Genomic DNA, 23588 nt, shown 5'->3' with positions numbered 1-23588 from the left:
GGGAATTTAAAACTTTAAAAGCAGGCTAAAATGCCCCCTCACAGTGATGTCTGTGGATGATGAATCCAGGTCGGAGAAGACCACTTTACTTTGGGAACTTTACTTCTAGATTTCATTTTGATTTTAACTTTTTTTGGTTTTGTATTTTTTTAATAAACGCACTGGCATTGGAACATAATAAACAAAAATTAAAATGTTTCTTTACTGTGCCTCACCATTGCATAATCAAAAAAAATTTTTTTGCATACACTGTGGTGAAATAATTTTTAAAACTTGGACTTGCTACTGTGGAGACTGATGTTTAAAGTTTATAACTGTATAAACATTTTCTATGTCCCCCCCACACCATGGATTTCTTATAACATTGGATATATTTTTCCTTGCTGGACTATTCTCTTTTGGATTGACTTCCCCTGTTTGGATTATTTCACTGCATTATCATCTTTAGGATTCGTCAGGAACAGGACATTTCACCTCAGGAGTGCGGGTATGTACTTAATTTTTTTTTCCCAAAATTTCAGGGCAGGTCTATAAAACTTGGGGGAGACCTTTTTTGAAAGGCTAAACAATTATTCATTCTTGAAATGTAATAGTAAACGATGTAAGTAGCTGTGATTTCTGTTTTTATTCACTGTATGGCATAGGTTTTGCTTATAGTGTATTTAGGTTGTCAGTCTCTTGGGTGATTCGTTGACATCTAGGCTGAAGTTTGGGAATTGTGGGGGTTTAAAATTATTATTTCTATTGGAAGAATAAATATTGATGAAGATCCATGAAACCAAAGGTCTGAGTGTTAAGCCATGTCAATGAGTAAGGAAAGAAGTGATAGCAGAAGCTTCTTTAATTAAAAGACACATTTTAGTTCTTGGTGGTTTCCTTTTCTTTAGAAGCAAAAATAATTCAGATGAGCTAGTTTCTAGTTTGCCCTATAGTTTTTAGAAGTTATGTGCTAACTCACACTGTATTATGGTCATAAATCTGAACTGTGGGAGATACTGGGTTTTGGCCCCACATAATTTTCCACTTAATCTTTATTCACAGAGTACTGAACCAAGGCTTTTCTCATCAAGAATCTCTTAAGGGTTTAAAATAACAATGTATACTTTTTGCAAAGGCAGGTTAAATCTTGATTTTAATGTAGGCTCTTGGAATGTATTATTTTCTTTATAGTTTTTAACTCTTGAACTTCATGAGTTAAGATTCCCTGATGCTAATAAATGTTTTAGTACCAATATGGATGATCACTTGTAGCCAGTAAAACACCAAAAGATATGGGTGACTTAAAAAAAATATTGAAAATAAGCTTATAATACTGGTTTATTAATAACTTTAACACAAAATCTTAGAAAATATAACATGAAATTTTTTTATTTAAAACAACTCACCATCCATCTATCCTACATTTGCATGTTAGCGGGAGATATTTATTTCTACCTTTGGTGCTACTTTTAATTCCACTTATGTGCTGCCATATTGGTGCAGAAACATTTTGGATTAGCTAGCAAAGTAAATCCGTATACTATCAAACAGAAGCAAACTTGCCCTCAGGGATAAATTATGCCAATAATGTTTAATAATTTTATGAAAATTTTCTGGGTTTTCCCACTGATTATTTTCTTTTTACATTCTGTATTTGATTATGGACTTTGGGAGCAAGAGAGGGGACCAAGAACAGTGGAAGAGCTAAACATTTCAATAACTCAAAGGTTTCCTTGACTGAGGCAAGTCAGAGTATTCAAAAGAATAAAGATGAGGCAGGTTTTGACCTTATAAAAAGGTTTTCCTTTTCACATAACCAAGAAGTTGACTAAGACCTTAATGTTCTGAAATAAATTCCTAAGAGCCTACTTTACCTAATTTCTCAATTTTCATGGAAAGTGTCTTTTTCAATAATAAACTAAAATGCAACCCTCTTTTCACTGAAGACAGTACTTATAAATAGTCTCTGGAAAGTCTAATGAGCTCTGTGGTTGTAACTAGTTCTACTAACTGTCAGCATAAGTGAACAACCAGATGTTACATGAACAATTCTTACTAGAAAATCCTAGTCTCCCAGGCTGCTTCATGCCCTGTCACAATATGCATGGACTTTTGTCACTTATAGGTCCATTTCCCTCGTCTACTTGTCTGTCCACCTCCATCATCACACCTTTTATTTGGTTGTGTGTTCTTCCTGTTAAGGGATATATGTTTCATTTTTCTTTAGTTGAAAAGTTCCTCATCTGTTTATTTCTATTCCTTCCCTTTTTATTTTGTAGCTGGCCATAATTTAGAATGAAGTATATTTTTATAGTTTTTTTATTGATTGGTTTTGTTTTATTTAAGACGCAAATAAGTAGAAAGCTATCCTTTAAGTATGTTAATTTAATTGAACTTTCCTTCAATATAGCCTTCAGTTGACTTTTTCCATGTCTTAATCATTCTTAATGAATAATATATTTTTCTCTCCTTGATTAAAACCCTGGAATATTTATTCAAATGAGGGAAATCTGGCCACATTGATGGTAACAGCTACTTGAGAAAAAAATATAGGACATTTTATCAAATTCTAGTTTTTCAAGAATTTCTTCAAATAATGATAGGCTCTGTTTATTGGAGATAATACCAAATCAGTAGCATTTATAGACATAGAGTAAATAGCTCTTTCTTTTCTTTTAAGATATTGATTGCCAAATTTTTTAACAATGCTGCCCATCATTGATAGTTGTTCTGCTTAAAAAAAAAAAAAAATGCAAAAGAGGCAGTCTTTTATTTACTGCCATAGCAGTGAAAACTTTAAAATTTTAAAAATGTTTTTCTAGTTGTGCTTGCCTCCAGAATGCAGCTTTTCCCATGTGCCTGTCATATTTCGTATGCATGTCTGATTGTATTGATTTATGATTAGCATATATAGATTTTTTCTCCAAGCATTTCTCATATAGTCTTAATTAGCAGTTCACCACTGTGAAGCGTATGCATTTAACTCTTTCCGTTCTAGAAGGTCTTTTCCCAAATGCAACCATGTTGCTGTACATGGTAGGAATTAAGTCATTACTCACAGGGTACTTGCCTAGATTCATAAAACATTAATTATTCCTTCCCTTTTTTTGTACTGCAGGTCTTCCGACCTCGAACTCCACCGGAGGCGATTGCCCTGTGTAGCCGTCTGCTGGAGTATACACCAACAGCCCGATTGACACCACTGGAAGCTTGTGCACATTCATTTTTTGATGAATTACGGGACCCAAATGTCAAACTACCAAATGGGCGAGACACACCTGCACTCTTCAACTTCACCACTCAAGGTAACTCCAAATACTTAGCACTTTCACCAGTTCTAGGAAAGCTACACACTGGGTGTGAAATGACGTTCCATTAATTGAAATCTGTGGAAGACAAAAATGGACATATTAAGTACTTATGGAGGTGAAAAGATTATTCTTTCTAATTTGCTGGCCACTGCTTATATGGTTTTGAACAAAAGACTGGCACCTAAAAGTTTTCCAATAAGCATAACTTCTTTAATTTTTAGCAGAATATAATGTTGACACATGAGAAGTCACAGAGAATTCAGTGAGTAAAGTTTATCACTAATTGGACTGATGTACAATTTAACCTGTAGGTTTGGATCTGAAATTTAAAATAGTAGCATTTCTTGGCTTCCCTAGAGTTTGTATCAATTTTTTAAACCTGGAAATGAATTGGTGGCTCTATTTGTATAAATGCAGTTGTCTACCAAACAGGAGTAGAACTAGAGTCCTGTAAACCCTTTCTAAGAACTTACACAAATGATAGAGACAAGGAAGGAAATTTCCATCCCCTCTGAGACTTGGTACCGTTGCTGCTGTTCAGAAAATATTGAAGGGAAAACTAACTGTGCATTGGTGGTTTCTGGGAGACCTTAGGGTAGTCACTTTTTCTTAACCATTTCTGTGTTCAATTTTTCTTTTCTTCCTGATTAAGACCTAAGTGATTCATTCAATCACCCTGCCTCTGATTACATGACTTTCTTCTTATACTGAGCATAAGAAGTATACCAATTCATTACAAAAAAAAAAAAAACACAAGAAATAGTGATATAATGATTGATAAGTAAGCATACTCAGGCTAGAAAACAAAAGAGGGAGATGTAGAGCTTTCTATGACCAAGAAAGAAATGTATTTCCTTTATTCATATGTATCATATTTACAAGTCTTTCTTTAAAAAAAGAAAAAAGAATGAAGACTGTTTTATTTTTTGTATTTTAAAATAGTTTGCCCAGCACATTAGATATAAATGTGATGTGTGTCTTGAACATTTATGTTTTTGAGGGTTTAGAGATTCATTTATATTGGGATGTAATGTGTATAGACACAGTGTGCAGTCTCTGTGGTTATCATAGTGCTTATGTGATTCTGTGAGTATCAGTGAAAAAGTGGACCCTGTAAACATAGTTATGTATTGTTTAATGATGCATATATATTCTGAGAAATGTATCATTAGGCAATTTTTGTCCTTGTGCAGATGTCATAGAGTGTACTTACACATACTAATTGTATTATTCAAAGTGCTATCATTTTGATATATGGCCCCTCTTTAAAAAAATGTTAAAATGCTCTGTCTTAGCACCCATTCTGAAACTGGGCTGTGATCACAAAGTAGTACTTTCTCCCTGTCTTTGTAAATCACCATTGTTACTATTTTTGAACAGTGTTTCTATGTAAAGACACAAATGTCCAGGGAAGAGGGTTTTGTTTTGTTTTGTTTTGTTTTAGATTGAGTCTCACTTTGTCACTTAGGCTGGAGTGCAGTGGCGTGATCTCAGCTCTGCACTCTACCTCCCTGGGTAAAGTGATTCTAGTGCCTCAGCCTCCTGAGTAGCTGGGGTTACAGGTGCCCACCAGCATGCCTGGCTAATTTCTGTATTTTTAGTAGAGACAGGGTTTCGCCATGTTTGCCAGGCTGATTTTAAACTGCTGACCTCAGGTGATCAGCCTGCCTTGGCCTTCCAAAGTGCTGGGATTACAGGCTTGAGCCACTGTGCCCAGCCTTGATGTCATTCTATTTGATAGTCTATATTCTGATTTTGGAGCAGTGTTTCCAAATGGTGATCTTGTTCTCTAAGGCAGCTGTAACTGTTGTACAGATGCAACTTTAAAGCACGTAATAGTTAGTAGTAATTAATGGATGACCAGAATAAAACTGGGTAATCCAAGGGGTTGAAGGAGGAGAATCAGTCTTACAGTTGGTTGCATAGCTAGAGGAAATCTAGAGATAGGAACATTGTGGGGGCCCGGATGGAGGGTAAGGAGTGTTAGTGAGGTTCTTCTACAGGCAGCATAAAGCCCTCCTCCTTCCTCATAATAAATTATCAGTAATGCCTGCAGCACTACTTCCCCTAAATAAAATAAAGATCTACATACCGTAGGTGCTCAATGAATGTTTGAGTGTCATGTACCACATTAAATAAACATAGCGTTTATTAATTTATGCAACCAGTATATATTGGGCATTTCTAATGTTCCCTCTGGTTGTTACTACTATTGTTTTAATTACAGGTATTGATCGACTTACCACCTATGCAACTTACGACCATTCAACTTTACGACCACAATCGCTAGCCATGACTGCTCTGCGTCTGGCAGCGCAAACGTTGCCCAGCTGGGCGTACGACAGTGCGGACCAGCTTCCGGCAGCACTACCATCTCCGCGTGCACCATTTCAACTGTACATATAGCCTACTCAACTTACGACCAAATCGTGTTACGGCCGGTCTGTGGTCCCGACCGTGGCCGTAAGTAGAGCACTAGCTGTAGTAAAGTAAACCTGCCCCTATGTACAGTACTATAAAGATTAAACACTTGAGTAAAACATAGTGTTTTATTAAGGTAAAGCTTACAACAAAGCTAACTGCAATTTGATGTTTGTTACTGTACCAAGGAGTAATTAGCCATAAACAATAATTAGTATTACAGCTAGTGCTCGACTTACGACTACGGTCGGGACCGCGGACCGGCCGTAACACGATTTGGTCGTAAGTTGAGTAGGCTATATGTACAGTTGAAATGGTGCACGCGGAGATGGTAGTGCTGCCGGAAGCTGGTCCGCACTGTCATACGCCCAGCTGGGCAACGTTTGCGCTGCCAGACGCAGAGCAGTCATGGCTAGCGATTGTGGTCGTAAAGTTGAATGGTCATAAGTTGCATAGGTGGTAAGTCGATCAATACCTAATACAATCACAAGAAGTGTTTCTTTATTCAGATAGAGGAAGGAGAGAGAGGAGCAGGTATGATACGGATAACTTTGAGATCTTTCTGATTGCCTAAATCCGTAACTCAGGAGAATATCAGACCTCTCTCATTTTTCCAGTACTGAAGCTTCAGTGTTTCAGAACCCCATAACAATTTTATCTGTATTCAGATGTTGGAAATTGGAATAAACCTTTGGCACACCCCCTTCCTTCTGTTTCTTTCTGTCATTAGAATTTCAAATTCAGCCCTAGCTGAATCAGACCTTAGGAAGCAAGTAGAATCAGGAAAGCCCAATAGGGATCAGTATTTTCTTATTAACTAATTTGTTGCCTATTCCAAGACTGGAATATATTAGGGAATCAATTGCTTTGTATGTTTAAAGGTGAGTTTCCCCCTAACTCTATCCCACATACCCAATCTCAATTTTTTACCTAATTTATATGAAATTTTATCAATTGAAATTATTTTAGAAAACATTGTCCTCCTGCGAGTATAGGGTAGGATGGGGGTGGTAAATATATTATCCATTTACTATGAGCTAATGGGAACATTCTATTCCTCTACCACTTGGCTGCATTATCTGGGAGAATGGTAGCTTTGTGGGGAGGTAAGTACGAGTGGCAGCATGTTGGCTAGGCCAGAAGTGGTGATTTTGTAACTCTAGGGAACTGTTTGAGAGTTGAAATAGGATATTTGGGGCAGCCAGGCAGCCAGTGAGCAATATGTAGACTTAGACTGAATATTTTGGGGTGGAAGGGTTCGAGTATCTGGACATGAAGAAAGCAGGTGATTAGATAGAAGAAGTGTTCCAGAAAGCAAGTAAAGAAAAGAACAGGCTGGACACAGTGGCTCACGCTTGTAATCCCAGCACTTTAGGAGGCCTAGGCAAGCAGATCATGAAGTCAGGAGTTTGAGACCAGCCTGTCCAATATGGTGAAACCCCGTTTCTACTAAAAAATACAAAAATTAGCCAGGTGTGGTGGCACATGCCTGTAGTCCCAGCTACTCGGGAGGCTAAGGCAGGAGAATCACTTGAACCTGGGAGGCAGAGGTTGCAGTGAGCTGAGATTGTGCCACTGCACTCCAGCCTGGTCAACAAAGTGAGACTCTGTCTTAAAAAAAAGAAAAAGAAAAAGAAAAGAACAGTAAAAGGAAGATTGATATATAAAAAATTAGAAAATATTTTTTGAAAGAGTATAGGAATGTGTTATAGTATAGGAATTGATGAAAACATGGAATTGAAAATGAGTTGGAGACAGGGCAACAAAAGCAAGTATTCTAGAATCCTAGCTTATCAAAGGTTTATATTTATTTCATTTGAAAGCAGTAGGCTACTTATTTATAAAATCTATTATAATTCATTATTTATGATAATTAGTAGATTCCATATTTGTAACAATGATTTTTAAACCTACTTTCCTATTATAAAATAATGATAGACATAAATATGGTCAGCTCATGTATTTATCTGCCTGTGTCCTAGGCATTTTCTTCTGGCTTGCCTTATCCTCACACACATCTGAAGTGAATGTAGTATTTTTTTTTTAATTTATTTTGTTGCATTTTAGGTTTGGGGGTACATATGAAGAACATGCAAGATTGTTGCATAGGTATTTTAACTATCTGAGATTGATTAAGTATAGGTATACATTGTCTTATTGAGCTTCACTTTATTGCATTTCACAGACAGTGCTTTTTTTTTTTTTTAAGGTCTGTGGTAACCCTGCATTGAGTAAGTCTATTGGTGCTATTTTTCCAACAGCGTGTGCACACTGCACGACTGTATGTCTATACAAGCTCACCTCATTTTATTGTGCTTCACTGTATATTTTTTTTTTTTTTTTTTCCAATTAAAAAATAAAAGCTTTGTGTCAACTCTGTGTTGGTCAAGTCTATTGGTGCCATTCTTTCAACAGCCTGTGCTTATTTTGTGTCTCTGTGCCACATTTGGTAATTCTTGCAGTATTTGGAGCTTTTTCATTGTAATTACATCCATTATGATGATTTGTGATCAGTAATCTTTTTGATGTTACTATTGTGATCATTTTGGAGGTTTGTATTGAACTTAATTGATCAATGTATGTGTTCCAACTGCCTGACCAATCAGCCAGTCCTCATCTCTCTCCCTCTCCTTGGATCTCCCTGTTCCCTGAGACACAACAGTATTGAAATTAGGCCATTTAATAACCCTGCAGTGGCCTCTAAGTGTTCAAGTGAAAGGCAGAGTCACACATACTCTCACTTTAAATCAAAAGCTAGAATGATTAAGCTTAGTGAGGAAAGTATGTCAAAAGCTGAGATAGACCAAAAGCTAGGCCCTTTGTGCTAAACAGTTAGCCAAGTTGTGAATGCAAAGAAAAATTGTCAGAGGAAATTAAAAGTGCTACTTCAGTAAACACACAAATAAGGAAGTAAATAGAGATCAAAACAGCCACAACATTTTCTGAAGGCAAAGCCTAATCCAGAGCAGGGTCCTAATGTTACTCAATTCTGTGAAGGCTGAGAGAGGTTGAGGAAGCTACAGAGGAAAAACTAGCAGAGGTTGGTTCATGGGTCTTAAGGAAGGAAGCCATCTCCATACCATACAAGTGCAAGGTGAAGCAGCAAGTGCTGATGTAGAAGCTGCATTTTATCCAGAAGACCTCTAGCCAAGATCATTGATGAACATAACTACTCTAACCAACAGATATTCAGTGGAGACAGAACAGCCTTCTATTGGAAGGAGATGCCATCTAGAATCTTTCTAGAGAGGAAAAGTCAGTGGCCTGACTTCAAAGCTTCAAAGAATAGGTTGACTCTCTTGTTATGCGGTAGTACAGCTGGTGATTTTAAGTGGAAGACAGTGCATCTTTACCATTCCAAAAATCCTGGGGTCCTTAAGAATTATCCTAAATCTACTTGTGCTCTATAAATGGAAGAAAAAAGCCTGCAGGATAGCACATCTGTTTACAGCGTGGTTTACTGAATATTTGAAGCCCACTGTTGAGACCTACTGCTCAGGAAAAGAAGATTCAAAATATGACTGCTTATTGACAATGTACTTAGTCATCCATGAGCTCTCATGGAGATGTACAAGGAGATGAATGTTGTTTTCATGCCCACTCAACATCCATTATGCAGCCCATGGATCAAGGAATAAGTTTTACTTTTATGTCCTGTTATTTAAGAAATGCATTTCATAAGACTGTAACTGCCATTAGATAGTGATTCCTCTGATGGATTTGGGAAAAGTAAACTGAAAACCTGGAAAGGAGTCACCATTTTAGGTGTCATTAGGAACCTTTGTGATTTGCCAAAGATGTGCAGATATCAAACATTAACAGGATTTTAGAAGTAGTTAATCCCAAGCCTCATGGATAACTTTGAGGGTCTCAAGACTTCAGTGGAGGAAGTCACTGCAGATGTGGTAGAAATAGTAAGAGAACTAGAATTAAAAGTGAAGCCTGAAAAATGACTGATTTGCTGCAGTCTTAACGATAAAACATAAATGGATAAGGAGTTACTACTTATGGATGAGCCAAAAAAGGTGGTTTCTTGAGAAGGAATCTGCTCCTGGTGAAGCTGCTATGTTGAAATGACAACAAAGGATTTAGAATATTCTATAATCTTAATTGAAAGCAGCAGCAGGGTTTGAGAGGATTGACTCCAATTTTGAAAGAAGTTCTACCAGGGTAAAATGCTATCAAACAGCTTTAAATGCTACAGAGAAATCTTTCGTGAAAGGAAGAGTAAATCAATGCGACAAACTTCGTGGTGTTTTAAGAAATTGCCACAGCCATCCTAACCTTCAGCAACCACCACCCTGGTCAGTCAGCAGCCATCAACATCGAGCTATAAGACCCTCTACCCACAAAAGATGACTCGCAGGAGGCTCAGGTGATCGTTAGGATTTTTTTTTAGCAATAAAGAATTTTTAAATTAAGATATGTGTGTTGTTACTTTTTTAGATGTAATGCTTATTACCCAGTTAATAGACTGTAGTATAGGGTAAATTTATCAGTTACATGCAATGGAAAACCAAAACATTTGCATGACTCACTTTATTGCAATGGTCTAGAACCAAACTTATAGTATCTCTGAGGTACTCCTGTATCTTCCAAGGTTATTCTCAAATTACTATGAACTCTGAGATGGGTCTTGTTGGTTTTTAGACTTATTATTATTTACAATAGCCATGATAAATATGCATGGAATAGGAATACTTGATAATATGTAGAACGCATCAACAGAATAGATGTCAGAATTATTCTTCAGTACTTTCTAAATAATCTGGAAGAGAAAAATTTCTATGTAATCAGGTATACTCTTCTGGGCAATGAAATGCTATGTAGGCCAGTGGAGACACACCACAGGGAGAGCTTGGGAAAATTTATAAGTGGACTAAAAGGGGGCAGGAAGGATTTAGTTCAGGTAACTTCAGTAGTAATGACAAATAATGAGTGATTGTATTCAAGATTTTAGGCTCTAAATTATCCATTTTTTATAAGAATTTGTATTCCCTGAGATTATTTGGTCCATCTTGCTGCTTTGGACATACTCTATTTGAGAAAATTTAGAGTGGTATAGGAACAAACAATCAAAAACTAATATCTTGAATGAAAGTTCTGCATGTAGTTTGGACAAATATATTTCCAGAAGCCCAGAACACTGGTGGTATATGATATATAACCAAGACAATAAAGAAATGCAACATTGCAGGAGCAAAGAGTAAGTCAGAACTAAAGCCTAGTTCCCTCTAACATAGTTGTAGACCTTGACCAACACACTATTCCTACCTGAGTTTCCACATTTAAATAAATGAGATTGTTGGATTAAAGGACATATACATCTTCAAAATTTTAATTATAAAAATGAATTTACTCCAGAAAAGAAAAAATGACAAAGCTGAAAAGTAGACCACAATAGGATTGAGATATAAAATAAATAAACATAGAAAAATCTAGACTGGTTCCCCCAGAATCAAAATATTAGCAGTATTATTTTTAAATGCCCAATAAGTTTATTTTTAAAATAAGATTTGAAAAACTCAGTAATGCCTTATTTATTGCACTTCATTAAGAATAGAGTTCTGGGCTGGGCACAGTGGCTTATGCCTCTAATCCCAGCACTTTGGGATGCCAGGGTGGGAAGATCACATGAGGTGAGGAGTTTGAGACCAGCCTTGCCAACATGGTGACACCCCATCTCTACTAAAAATACAAAAATTAGCCAGGCATGGTGGTGGGTGCCTGTAATCCCAGCTACTCAGGCAAGAGAATCGCTTGAACCCAGGAGGCAGAGGTTGTGCCATTGCACCCCAGCCTGGGTGGCAGAGTGAAACTCCATCTCAAAAAAACAAACAAAAAAAAGAATCCTAGCATTTGAATTACTGCTCAAAATAATGCATAAATGTAATGGGGCCCTCCATTATTAAGTCATTTAAACCTTTTTGTGAATAGAGAGAAATAGCACTTTTAACTATATAGACAACCACTGGAAATTATTAAATGTACATAAGAGGTCTAGTACACACATGAGGCAGTCAGACTTCTTGTAGAACAAAAACAATGTCTGCCTATTTTAGTGACTCCTTTTTGGGGATCTGCAGGGTGAGCTCTTTCAAAGCTAATAAAGGAGGAAAATTTCCTTTTATCTGATGACTGCTAGGTATTTTATTACATCACTGTAAGAGGAGATCTAGTCAATAGAGAGATTGATTTCTTCCTTCTGGTTCCCACATTGATTGCTGCTCTCAAAGTTGTCCTCAGCTTTCATACAACAGTTTGTACAAACACATTACCACTACCACCCACCTACCCCCTCAGAAAACTAAGAAAGTTCTTGCCTGTCCCATCTTATCAGTGAATTTTGGGATCTTGCACTTGGAAGAATAGAAACTTTTAAGGGAAATATCAGGTTTTACCAACTAGATGTAGGTTTCTTTTTTCCAGTGAAAAGGATTGCTTTATCAGGCATATTTGAGTTTATTCATTTTGTCTTTTCATAAGAATTTTTCTTCTGTGGTTTGCAGTATAAAACAACAATGCAGCAAAATTTAGTTAAATGAGTTTTGTTAAATTTTGGTTGATTGATATCTATTTTTAAACTTATTTTGCTTTTGTTTAAATTGTGCATTAAAATGTTTGATTATGGAACACGTAATGACTGATGCACCATCAAAACATCTGTAGTTTTCCCTAATAAACTACTATGTGGCTTTTTAATGAATAATCTTCACGACATCTTCAGTTGGCTGAAGGAATTTTTATCACACGTCATTTTTTTCAAAGTTTTCTGAAATTTCTTGCCATTTTGTTTTTAACCATGTGTCTGCGGTAACAGTCTTTTATCCTTTTTTTTTTTTTTCTTTTCCATTTCCTTCTCACTTCTCCAGAGCTATCCCACTTCATCATGGACCTTTTTGTTCCCTTAATTATTCCCCTACTTACAAGCTTGGTACACATGTTTAGTAAGTAAATGTCACCTTATTTTTCAATTTCAATCTCTTCTATACTCCTTCTCTGCCTTCAAGAACACATACACTGTGATCCTGAGAAGTGCTGTTGCTTTGCTGTTTCTGTCCTCCAGAATGCCACCATTTTTTCCATTCTTTCACTGTAGTTTGTATTCACCCTCACTGACGCCATTTTCTTATCACTCATTGCCATGGATAGACAAAGTGATTGGAAGTAGGTAGTAATGGTTGGTATTGAAAAATAAACCATTTTGAACTGGTTAAGACAGCCCCATAGAAGTGCTCATAGTCTGTCCCCATAAAAAGTGTGGACTTAACGGTAGCAAAAACTATAGCAAGGGTGAAAGGAGACTTCCTCACAGGGAAAAGTTGTAAGTAACAGTTAACGACCTCTTTGAAGTAGAGAAGAGTGAACAAATGAAAGCAATAGAATCTTAAGGATTGCCTGTAATTAAGAAAGAGAAGAACAATGGGGTATAGAAGTTGGAAGGATGTAAAACTGGTAGTGATTGTTCATTTTAGAATTATTAACTTTTAGGGTGTTTGTTTGAAAAAGGTTCACAAAGTACTCCCCTTCACATCTTGGATGCCACCCTCACCCACACTCCATGTCTTTGGGTGTGGCAAAGCCTCCGAGATCCTAGCTATTCTCCTTTTCATTGTCTTCTTAATTTCTTCACTTTTTTCACCTTACCTTTCACTAGTTGCACCTCTCTTCTTATCCAAAACGAAAATGACAGTCTACTACTGAAGGAAAAAGAGGGATTTTTTTTTTTCCTCTTCTGAGACAGTTCAAGCAATTCTCCTGCCTCAGCCTCCTGAGTAGCTGGGACTACAGGTGCATGCCACCATGCCCAGCTAATTTTTGTATTTTTAGTAGGGACTGGATTTCACCATGTTGGTCAGGCTGGTCTTGAACTCCTGACCTCATGAGCCACTGCACCTGGCTGAGGATCGCTTTTTTAAGCCCATCACGTCTATGTGCCTGTATAGTCAACCTTCTGTATCTGCAGGTTCCAACAGCCCTGTATTCAACCAACTACAGATTGAAAGTATTCAGGGTGGGGGGATCCAATAAAATAGAACAGTATGACAATAAAAAATAATATAAATTTTAAAACAATTGTATAAAACTATTTACATAGTATTTACATTGTATTAGGTATTATAAGTAATCTAGAGATGATTTAAAGTATACAAGAGGCTGAGGCCCGAGAATCGCATGAACCCAAGAGGTAGAGGTTGCAGTAGGCCAGGATTATATCATTGCACTCCAGCCTGGGCGACAGAGCAAGACTTTGTTTCAAAAAATAAAATAAAAAATAAAGTATATGAGAGGCTCTGTATAGGTTACCTATGAATACTATACCATTTTATGTAAGGGACTTGAGCATCTTTGGATTTGGGTATCTAAAGAGGTTCTTGGAACCAGTCCCCCAGGATACCAAGGGATAACTGACTATACATTACATATTCTTGTCCAGGCTAGGACACAAAACTGTTATGGTCTTCAGCTGGGCATTCAGATACACAGAAGGATAAGTGATATGGTGAGAGACAGTAAATATATGGGAGAAAATGGACAGCATGGGCCATAAGGAGAGAGGGAACACAGACCACTGATACTTTATTTTAAAGATTATTTTTAACAGTAGCTTTGTCAAAATGTCTTACTAAAATCTCCAGTCCTCTTTTCATTTTTTAGATTTTATTTTAGATACTGGGTACATGGTTATAGAGATGTTTTCATTTGACAGTGCCCCTGTCCTAAGTGGTTCCCTTTCTTGTCAGATTGTTTTTTCGGTTGTTCTTGTCAATTTCTGTTGATTAGACAAGGACAATTATCCTTTTATTTCCCTATCCTGGGATCTTACACACTATTTCATGTTCAGTATTGTTAGATAGATGGATGTGTATGTGGGTGGGTTGATGGATGGATGAATTTTCAAGAAGCCTTTCTATTTTATATAATTTTAATTGAGATGGTAAATCTGAATTTCTTCAGAATAAAAACCACATATTGTACTGATACTTTTTTGTACCTGGAGCCATAAAGTCTTCAGCCATCACAATTGCTAGGAATTATTTTGCTTTCCTGCATATAAGATTGTGGTTTAAAACTGAACTGATTAGAAGTAAAATGCCATAGGAGCTTTCTGTTCCTTAGCGAGACCCAAAATAGCCACCAAGTCTGATTGTGAGAAAATAGTATCTCATAGAACTTGATAATTAGGGTAATGGTCTTCACCTGTCTTCCCAGGGAAGACTATGTATTTGATGAGCTGGACTAAATTTTCTCCTCTTAAGGGGAAAGGAAAGTGAATAGTCTTCTCTCAGTTTTCAGCTTTTCCTTTCATTCATTTTTAATAAATCTTAGGATCAATTTATTGCTTTTCTTTACCACAATCTGATATCATTTAGTATGTAATTTAGTACAAAATTCAGATATTTAGGTACTGACTTGAATAAATGCTACTGGCAGGGGCTTTGCACCAGAAAACATTTTAAAACTGCTGCATTAAAAATGCAGTTTACCTTGCTGGGGCTTAGAGGAAGGGATTAATGTGGAGTGATTGCTTGTGGGTTTGAGGCTTCCCTTTGGGGTATTGAAAATGTTTTGGAACTAGAGGTGATGGTTATACAACATTGTGAATATACTAAATGCTGAATCATGCTGAATTCTACAATTGTAAATGGTTTATGTTAACATGAATTTTACCTTAGTTTTAAAAAATGGCTTTTCTTGAACTTTTTGAAGTTCATACCATATCTGTGAATTGCCAAAGTTGTGCTGTAGCTCAGAGGATAATGTCCTCCTATAGCTAGTTATGGTTATGATTGTTCCTTCAAACTGTGACACATATTAGAGTGACAATGAGTACTTACAGGCTAAATACTTAAGTAACAAGCATAAAGCAGGGTTATTCAGGTAACTGGGAGAACAGTCACATTACATAAAACTAACAACAAATGCTTTTATGTGCAGGCTCACTACCACTACTTGCTGTAGATCTTGATTCTTCAAAGAAATAAGTACAGTTGTCAGAGACAGCTTCCCCCATGCAGATAAAAAGCCTATTTCAAACTTGTGAAAAGTAACAAAAATAATCTTACTGAGTAAAGAACTGGATAAAGACATTTTCAGTTTTAATAAAAGCAGTGATACATTAAACAGATGTTTCTCAAATCCTTTTTCCATTAGTGTCTAGATAAGTCTTATCTGCCATTGGCTCATGAACAGTTGGGTAGGTTGGTCATTATATCCAGTTGTACATACACATACAGACACACATTCTCATTCATATTTTCTTTGCTATGACACCACCACCATTTAAAAACGTAAAAAATATGTCTGTACAGTATTTCCTGTGGTCAAATATTGCCATAGTAGGACAGGAAAACCTAATATATTTAAATCAGTGAAAGGTACAGATATGTCTTAGTAATATACCTACTCCAAAACTTTGGCCACCACCTTTCACCAAGATGTCTTTAGTTCTCAGACATAATTTTAGCAGATAATGCCTTTGTTATATATCACAGTAGTTCTGTGGGCTTTTTCTATAAGTCGATGACTAACTCATTTAGCTAGTTTGAGGTATAGGTTTGTCATATAGGGTTTTTTTTCCCCTGTTAAACTGGTAGTTTGTTTTTTTTTGTTTTGTTTTGTTTTGTTGTGCGATGGAGTTTCGCTTTTGACACCCAGCCTGGAGTGCAATGGCACAGTCTTGGTACCCTGCAACCTCTACCTCCTGAGTTCAGACGATTCTCCTGCTTTGGCCTCCCGAGTAGCTGGGATCACAGGTGTGTGCTACCGCACCCGGCTAATTTTTGTATTTTTTTAAAAAACTGAATTCCTCTTTTTTTTTTTTAATATACTTTAAGTTCTGGGATACATGTGCAGAATGTGTAGATTTGTTACATAGGTATACATGTGCCATGGTGGTTTTGCTGCACCCATCATCTATATTAGGTGTTTTTCCTAATGCTAGCCGCCTGACTTCTGACAGGCCCTGGTGTGAGAGATTCCCCTCCCTGTGCCCATATGTTCTCATTGTTCAACTCCCACTTGTGAGTTAGAATATGCACCATTTGGTTTTCTGTTTCTGTGTTAGTTTGCTGAGAATGATGGTTTCCAGCTTCATCCTTGTTCCTGCAAAGGACATGAACTCATTCTTTTTTATGGCTGCACAGTATTCCATGTTGTATATGTGCCACATTTTCTTTATCAAGTCTACCATTGATGGGCATTTGAGTTGGTTCCAAGTCTTTGCTATTGTAAACAGTGCTGCAATAAACATATGTGTGCATGTGTCTTTATAGTAGAATGATTTATAATCCTCTGGGCATATACCCAGTAGTGGGATTGCTGGGTCAAATGGTATTTCTGGTTCTAGATCCTTGAGGAATTGCCACACTGTCTTCCACAATGGTTGAACTAATTTATGCTCCCACCAACAATGTAAAAATGTTCCTGTTTCTCCAGCATCTGCTGTCTCCTGACTTTTTAATGATTGCCATTCTAACTGGCGTGAGATGCTATCTCTTGGTTTTGATTTGCATTTCTCTAATGACCAGTGATGATGAGCTTTTTTTCATATGTTTGTTGGCCGCATAAATGCCTCCTTTTAAATTAAAAGTATCTGTTCATATCCTTTGATCGGTTGTTTTTTTCTTGTAAATTTGTTTAAGTTCCTTGTAGATTCTGGATATTATCCCTTTGTTAGATGGATAGATGACAGAAACTTTCTCCCATTCTGTAGGTTGTCTGTTCACTCTGATAATAGTTTTTTTTTTGTTTTTTTTTTTTTGCTGTGCAAAGGCTCTTTAGTTTAATTAGATTCCATTTGTCTATTTGGCTTTTGTTTATTGCTTTTGGTGTTTAGTCATGAGTTCTTGGCCCATGCCTGTGTCCTGAATGGTATTGCCTAGGTTTTCTTCTAGGGTTTTTATGGTTTCAGGTCTGACGGTTTAAATCTTTAATCCATCCTGAGTTAATTTTTGTATAAGGTATAAGGAAGGGGGCCAGTTTTAGTCTTCTGCATATGGCTAGCCAGGTTTCCCAACACCATTTATTAAATAGGGAATCCTTTTCCCATTGCTTGTTTTTGTCAGGTTTGTCAAAGATCAGATGGTTGTAGATTCATGGTATTATTTCTGAGGCCTCTGTTCTGTTCCATTGGTCTATATATGTTTTTTTTTTTTTTACCAGTATCATGCTGTTTTGGTTACTGTAGCCTTGTAATATAGTTTTAAGTCAGGTAGCGTGATACCTCCAGCTTTGTTCTTTTTGTTTAGGATTGTCTTGGCTATACGGGCTCTTTTTTGGTTCCATATGAAATTTAAAGTAGTTTTTTTTAATCCTGTGAAGAAATTCAATGGTAGCTTGAGAGGAATCGCATTGAATCTATAAATTACTTTCAGCAGTATGGCCATTTTCATGATATTGATTCTTTCTATCCATGAGCATGGAATGTTTTTCCATTTGTTTGTGTCCTCTCTCATTTCTTTTAGCAGTGGTATGTAGTTCTCCTTGAAGAGATCCTTCACATCCCTTGTAAGTTGCATTCCTAGGTATTTTATTCTCTTTTTAGCAGTTGTGAGTGGGAGTTTTCTCATGATTTGGCTGTTTGTCTGTTTTGAGTGTATAGGAATGCTTGTGATTTTTACACACTGATTTTGTATCCTGAGACTTTACTGAAGTTGTTTATCAGCTTAAGGAGGTTTTGAGCTGAGACGATGGAGTTTTCTAAATATATAATCATGTCATCTGCAAAGAGAGATAATTTGACTTCTTCTCTTTCTATTTGAATACCTTTATTTCTTTCTCTTGCCTGATTGCCCTGGCCAGAAATTCCAATACTATGTTGAACAGGAGTGGCAAGAGAGGTCATCCTCGTCTTGTGTCAGTTTTCAAAGGGAATGCTTCCAGCGTTTGCCCATTGAGTATGATGTTGGCTGTGGGTTTGTCATCAGTAGCTCTTATTATTTTGAGATATGTGCCATCGGTACCTAGTTTATTGAGTGTTTTTAGCATGAAGGGGTGTTGAATTTTATCAGAGCTTTTTTTCTGCATCTGTTGAGATAATCATATGGTTTTTGTCATTGGTTCTGTTTATGTGATGGATTACATTTATTTGTTTGCATATGTTGAACCATACCTTGCATCCCAGGGATGAAGCCAACTTGATTGCAGTGGATAAGCTTTTTAATATGCTGCTGGATTCTGTTTACCAGAATTTTATTGAGGATTTTCGCATTGATGTTCATTATGGAAATTGGCCAGAAATTTTCTTTTTATGTTGTGTCTCTGCCAGGTTTTGGTATCAGGTTGATGCTGGCATCATAAAATGAGTTAGGGAGGAGCCCCTCTTTTTCTGTTGTTTGGAATAGTTTCAGAAGTAATGGTACCAGCTCCTCTCTGTACAACTGGCAGAATTCGGCATGAATCGGTCTGGTCCTGGGCTTTTTTGGTTGGTAGGCAGTTAATTACTGCCTCAATTTCAGAACTTGTTACTGGTTTGTTCAGGGATTTGACTTCCTGGTTTAGTCTTGGGAGGGTATATGTATTCAGGAATTTATCCATTTCTTCTAGATTTTCTGGTTTATTCGCATAGAGGTGTTCATATTCTCTGATGGTAGTTTGTATTTCTGTGGGATCAGTGGTGATCTCCTCTTTATCATTTTTTATTGTGTCTATTTGATTCTTCTCTCTTTTCTTCTTTATTAGTCTGGCCTAGTGGTCTATTTTGTTAATTTTTTTTTTAAACAATTCCTGAATTTATTGATTTTTTTTTAAGGGTTTTTCATGTCTCTTTCTCCTTCAGTTATGCTCTGATCTTAGTTATTTCTTGTCTTCTGCCGGCTTTTGAACTTGTTTGCTCTTGCTTCTCTAGTTCTTTTAATTGTAATGTTAGGATGTCAATTTTAGGTATTTCCTGCTTTCTCCTCTGGGCATTTAATGCTATAAATCTCCCTCTAACCACTGCTTTAGCTGTGTCCCAGAGATTCTGGTACATTGTGTCTTTGTTCTCATTGGTTTCAAATAACTTTTTTATTTCTGCCTTAATTTTGTTACTCAGTAGTCATTCAGGAGCAGGCTGTTTGGTTTTCCATGTAGTTGTGCAGTTTTGAGTGAGTTTTTAAATTCTGAGTTCTGATTTGATTGCACTGTGGTCTGAGAGACTGTTCATTATGATTTCCATTCTTTTGCATTTGCTGAGGAGTGTTTTGCTTTCAATTATGTGGTCAATTTTAGAATAAGTGCTGTGTGATGCTGAGGAGAATGTATATTCTGTGGATTTAGGGTGGAGAGTTCTGTAGATGTCTAAAAGGTCCATTTGCTCCAGATCGGAATTCCAGTCCTGGATATCCTTGTTAATTTTCGGTCTTGTTGATCTAATATTGACAGTGAGGTGTTAAAAAGTCTCTCACTATTATTGTGTGGGAGTCTAAGTCTCTTTGTAGGTCTCTAAAAACTTGCTTTATGAATCTGTGTGCTCCTGTATTGGGTGCATCTAGCTCTCCTTGTTGCATTAATCCCCTAATTTTTGTATTTTTAGTTGAGACAGGGTTTCCTCCATGTTTGCCAGGCTGGTCTCAAACTCGTGACCACAGGTGATTCATCTGCCTCAACCTCCCAAAGTGCTGGGATTACAGGTGTGAGCCACCATGCCTGGCCTAAACTGGTAGTTTAATGCAGAATCTTATTTTTACTGTTACCAATGAAATAGTTTTGCATACAAAGTTAAGAGTGGACTCTAACATTTGTGTCTTAACCTTCTATAGAACTGTCAAGTAATCCACCTCTGGCTACCATCCTTATTCCTCCTCATGCTCGAATTCAAGCAGCTGCTTCAACCCCCACAAATGCCACAGCAGCCTCAGGTAAGAACACTCTAAATCTCTTCTGTAAAAACATACTGTTTTTCAAAAAGACATGATTACCTTTCATTTCATTTGATGAGTATGAACATTTAATACCTTTTACAAATCAAAACAGCACAGCCAAATGAGTAAACGTGAATAAAATTTTTTGCTTTATTTCCAAAAAGCATAAAACAAAAGAACTCGGCAGGTACCTTATATATAAGATATAAATATCTTCTGATGATGTTAAATTCTGTCATCTTAGCAGGAGGATCATTTAAGGCCAGGAGTTGAAGACCAGCCTAGACAACATAGTGAGTCCCCATCTAAAAAATAAAAATAAATTAAAAAAATTTTTAAGTTATGCTTTTCATATAATTTCAATAGGAAATCAAATGAGATGTTTATAGCAGAAAACATATAAATATATTGTTATTGAAAATAATTTACTTTTGTTTTATCCCCTTGAACATAAATTACGTAGCATACAGGAGAGGCAAATTTTCAAGAATTATAAAATATAAATTGGTACAATCTTTTTAATCATTTGAGAAGGCTAAAACTGCAATGCAAATATGTTTAACCAAGATTTAGATCAGCATCAGAATGTGAAAAGACTCTTATATACAAAAAAAAAAAAAAAAAAAAAAAAAAAACCATTCACGGGTTAGAGCTAGGGTGTACTGCTAGGCCCAAAGCCAGGTGGGACCTGATTTAGTGAGAATCAGTGTCCTTGCACATGTTCTGAAAATATACAACCCTTAAGAGTGAAGTAAAGTTCTTCCAAAGCATAATGGCTGAATGCTTTTTAAAATGATAGGTAGCACACAATTAGGGGCTCAGAATTTGGTACCTTTTTTTTTTCCCTTCTCCAAAAAGCTAATGGCAGGAGCTGACTCCATTTTCTTTAAAGTCTTAAACTGAAACTGAGTTGGATTAGATCCATTTTTGCCTAAGGGCATTTATGCTGCAGAAGATAAAATCATTAATTACTAGTTCTTATCATTAAACAGTAAGGTCAAAATCCATGTCCCATTGTTTGATATGGTATTGTGTCTGTCTAATCTTAATCTTTTAAAATGTTGCTAATAAAGATTTAAAAAACATTTCATTCTAGTTCGTGTCCTACATTCTCCAGTAAAAGCCTGGAAAGAAAAGTTTCTTTTCTTATTTCAAGTTTATCAGCACATGCTACCTTGAAAAAGTCATTTGAACTTTATTAGTTGTATTAGTGTCTTATTCATTTTTACAGATTGAGTGTACTGAAATCAGTTTTAAAATTTTTAAATTAAAATTTGTAATGTAAAAAGGTTTTCTTTTTAAATATGACCTATTTAGAATCAAGATAGAATTGCTTTGAGCCATTAACAAATTTAATACTGGCCCAGATTGCATTAATTGTTCAAAACATGAAAAAGGTCCTAACCCTGAACTAACACATTTACTTGTTGAGCTCATTTCCAGAGTTTTACTAGAATGTCTTTACGCTGTATGTAAAAATGACAATTTGGGATTGGTAGATTGTGAGCAGTTTAAAGTAGCTTTCTTAATGTAAGGTACCAAACTAGTTAATGATTGTGACTCATGTTTTTGGGCAAATTTTCTGCTTAGTAGGTGCCTAGTATAACCTGATTTTCATGTTGTTTTGATGCAGGTTACAGCAAACCAAAAAAAAAAAAAAAAAATGTATATTGTTATGGCTATAGAAATCAGACTTCAACATAAAAATGGAAACTGGCATTGGACTTTGAGAGTTTACTCAGAAGTTGAATTGGGGTATGGGGAAGTTAATAGAAGAATAGTAAGCTGAGATCAGAGCTAAAATTAGTTTCTAGAAATGCATGCCTTGAGTACCTTAATAGTTACCAAGGAGGATATTTAGGTATTGGTCTGAGCTAAAGTAAATAAAGGAGTGTTACAATTCTGTTAAAATTTCCCATTGTTCATTAGATTAAAAGCATACTCATGGCTTAGAAAAAACAGTGTTTCTGACCCGACTGTTTAAGAAACGTTTCTCCTTTAGGGCCTTAGATTTGGTACTGAAAGAGACATAGTAAATGAACTTATCATTATTCTAACAATGTGAGTTTCATATAGATACTTTTTAAAAAGTTCCCTTGAGAGTAACCCAAAGGCATAACACCACAGTATAAACAGTTTTCAATGGGGGCATAGTAGTGAAGGCTCAAGTACAGTATGTCACCAAACATACCGCAGGAAATGCTGGTCTAGACCAAGTGATTGCCTGGTTGGCCTTCAGACTGCCTATAGTTAAAGATTTATGTATATTTTAAAGAATTTGTCAATGTGAGTTACATTCTTTTGTAAGACCTTAAAATGTAGTGTCTGTTTGTCTTAGATTTGGTTTCCTTATCCAGAAGCAGTAATAATAAATATCCACTATATAGAGTTGTAAGAAGTAAGATATAAAGTATTCAGAGTGCTTATTAGCGATTTGCCTGCCCATACAGTAGGCTCTCAGTGAAAGGAACCTGCTGTTGCTATTTTTATTACTGTTATTGCAAAGTTAAGGACACATCAGACATGTTTTTTAAAGCTATGTGAAGAGCAGGATTGACATCCATCCTGTTATGACAAAAGAATCTATGACCTGTCTCTCCTGGATAAATGGACATGCATCTCTCCACACAGAGTGAGGGACCGCTAAGCTACAGAAATAGCCAAAGCTTTCCTCACAGAGCATTTCAGGATCTGCTCCAGAGTGCAAAAAAATAAACTGTTAAGCTATAAGCTCCAGAAATAAATATCTGAACCTGGAAATATTTCAAATTTTAAATTTGCAAAGAATTTTGAATCACCCACCTAAGTAAGCCACATTACCCCATAGTAATATACCCCAACATACCCTGGGGGAGAATTAGTTAGAATGTGAACCCCTCAGTAAACTAGTTGTCATACTTTATTTCAGTCAGTGTAATGGGGCACACAACATCAAAATCTTAATGGCTCACCCAGCCCAACTAGGCCTACAAAATGCTACATCCCCTATTATAGAAGAACTAATTACTTTTCTTTTTTTTTTTTTTTTTTTTTT

General features: G+C 36.3%; 1 protein-coding gene across 5 annotated transcripts in view; it reads left to right on the top strand.

Annotated features, from left to right (window-relative positions):
* GSK3B (glycogen synthase kinase 3 beta) overlaps positions 1-23588 on the top strand; it is a 230385-nt gene that overhangs the window by 192854 nt on the left and 13943 nt on the right. For 3 of the 5 annotated variants that reach the window (XM_017513514.2, XM_017513520.2, XM_017513517.2), the window contains 3 exons: positions 449-487; positions 3098-3284; positions 20453-20551. In XM_017513514.2, the coding sequence (XP_017369003.1) occupies positions 449-487; positions 3098-3284; positions 20453-20551 (325 nt within the window). Of the gene's footprint in view, positions 1-448; positions 488-3097; positions 3285-20452; positions 20552-20798; positions 21190-23588 lie in introns of those variants that run through there. The other 2 variants (XM_037733133.1, XM_017513518.2) reach the window with 2 other exon arrangements.

The sequence above is a fragment of the Cebus imitator genome, unplaced genomic scaffold, assembly GCF_001604975.1.
Source record: "Cebus imitator isolate Cc_AM_T3 unplaced genomic scaffold, Cebus_imitator-1.0 Scaffold494, whole genome shotgun sequence".
In the NCBI taxonomy this organism is placed as follows: Eukaryota; Metazoa; Chordata; class Mammalia; order Primates; family Cebidae; genus Cebus; species Cebus imitator.
The sequence above is the reverse complement of the archived record's forward strand: the minus strand, read 5'-3'. Positions and strand labels throughout refer to the sequence as shown.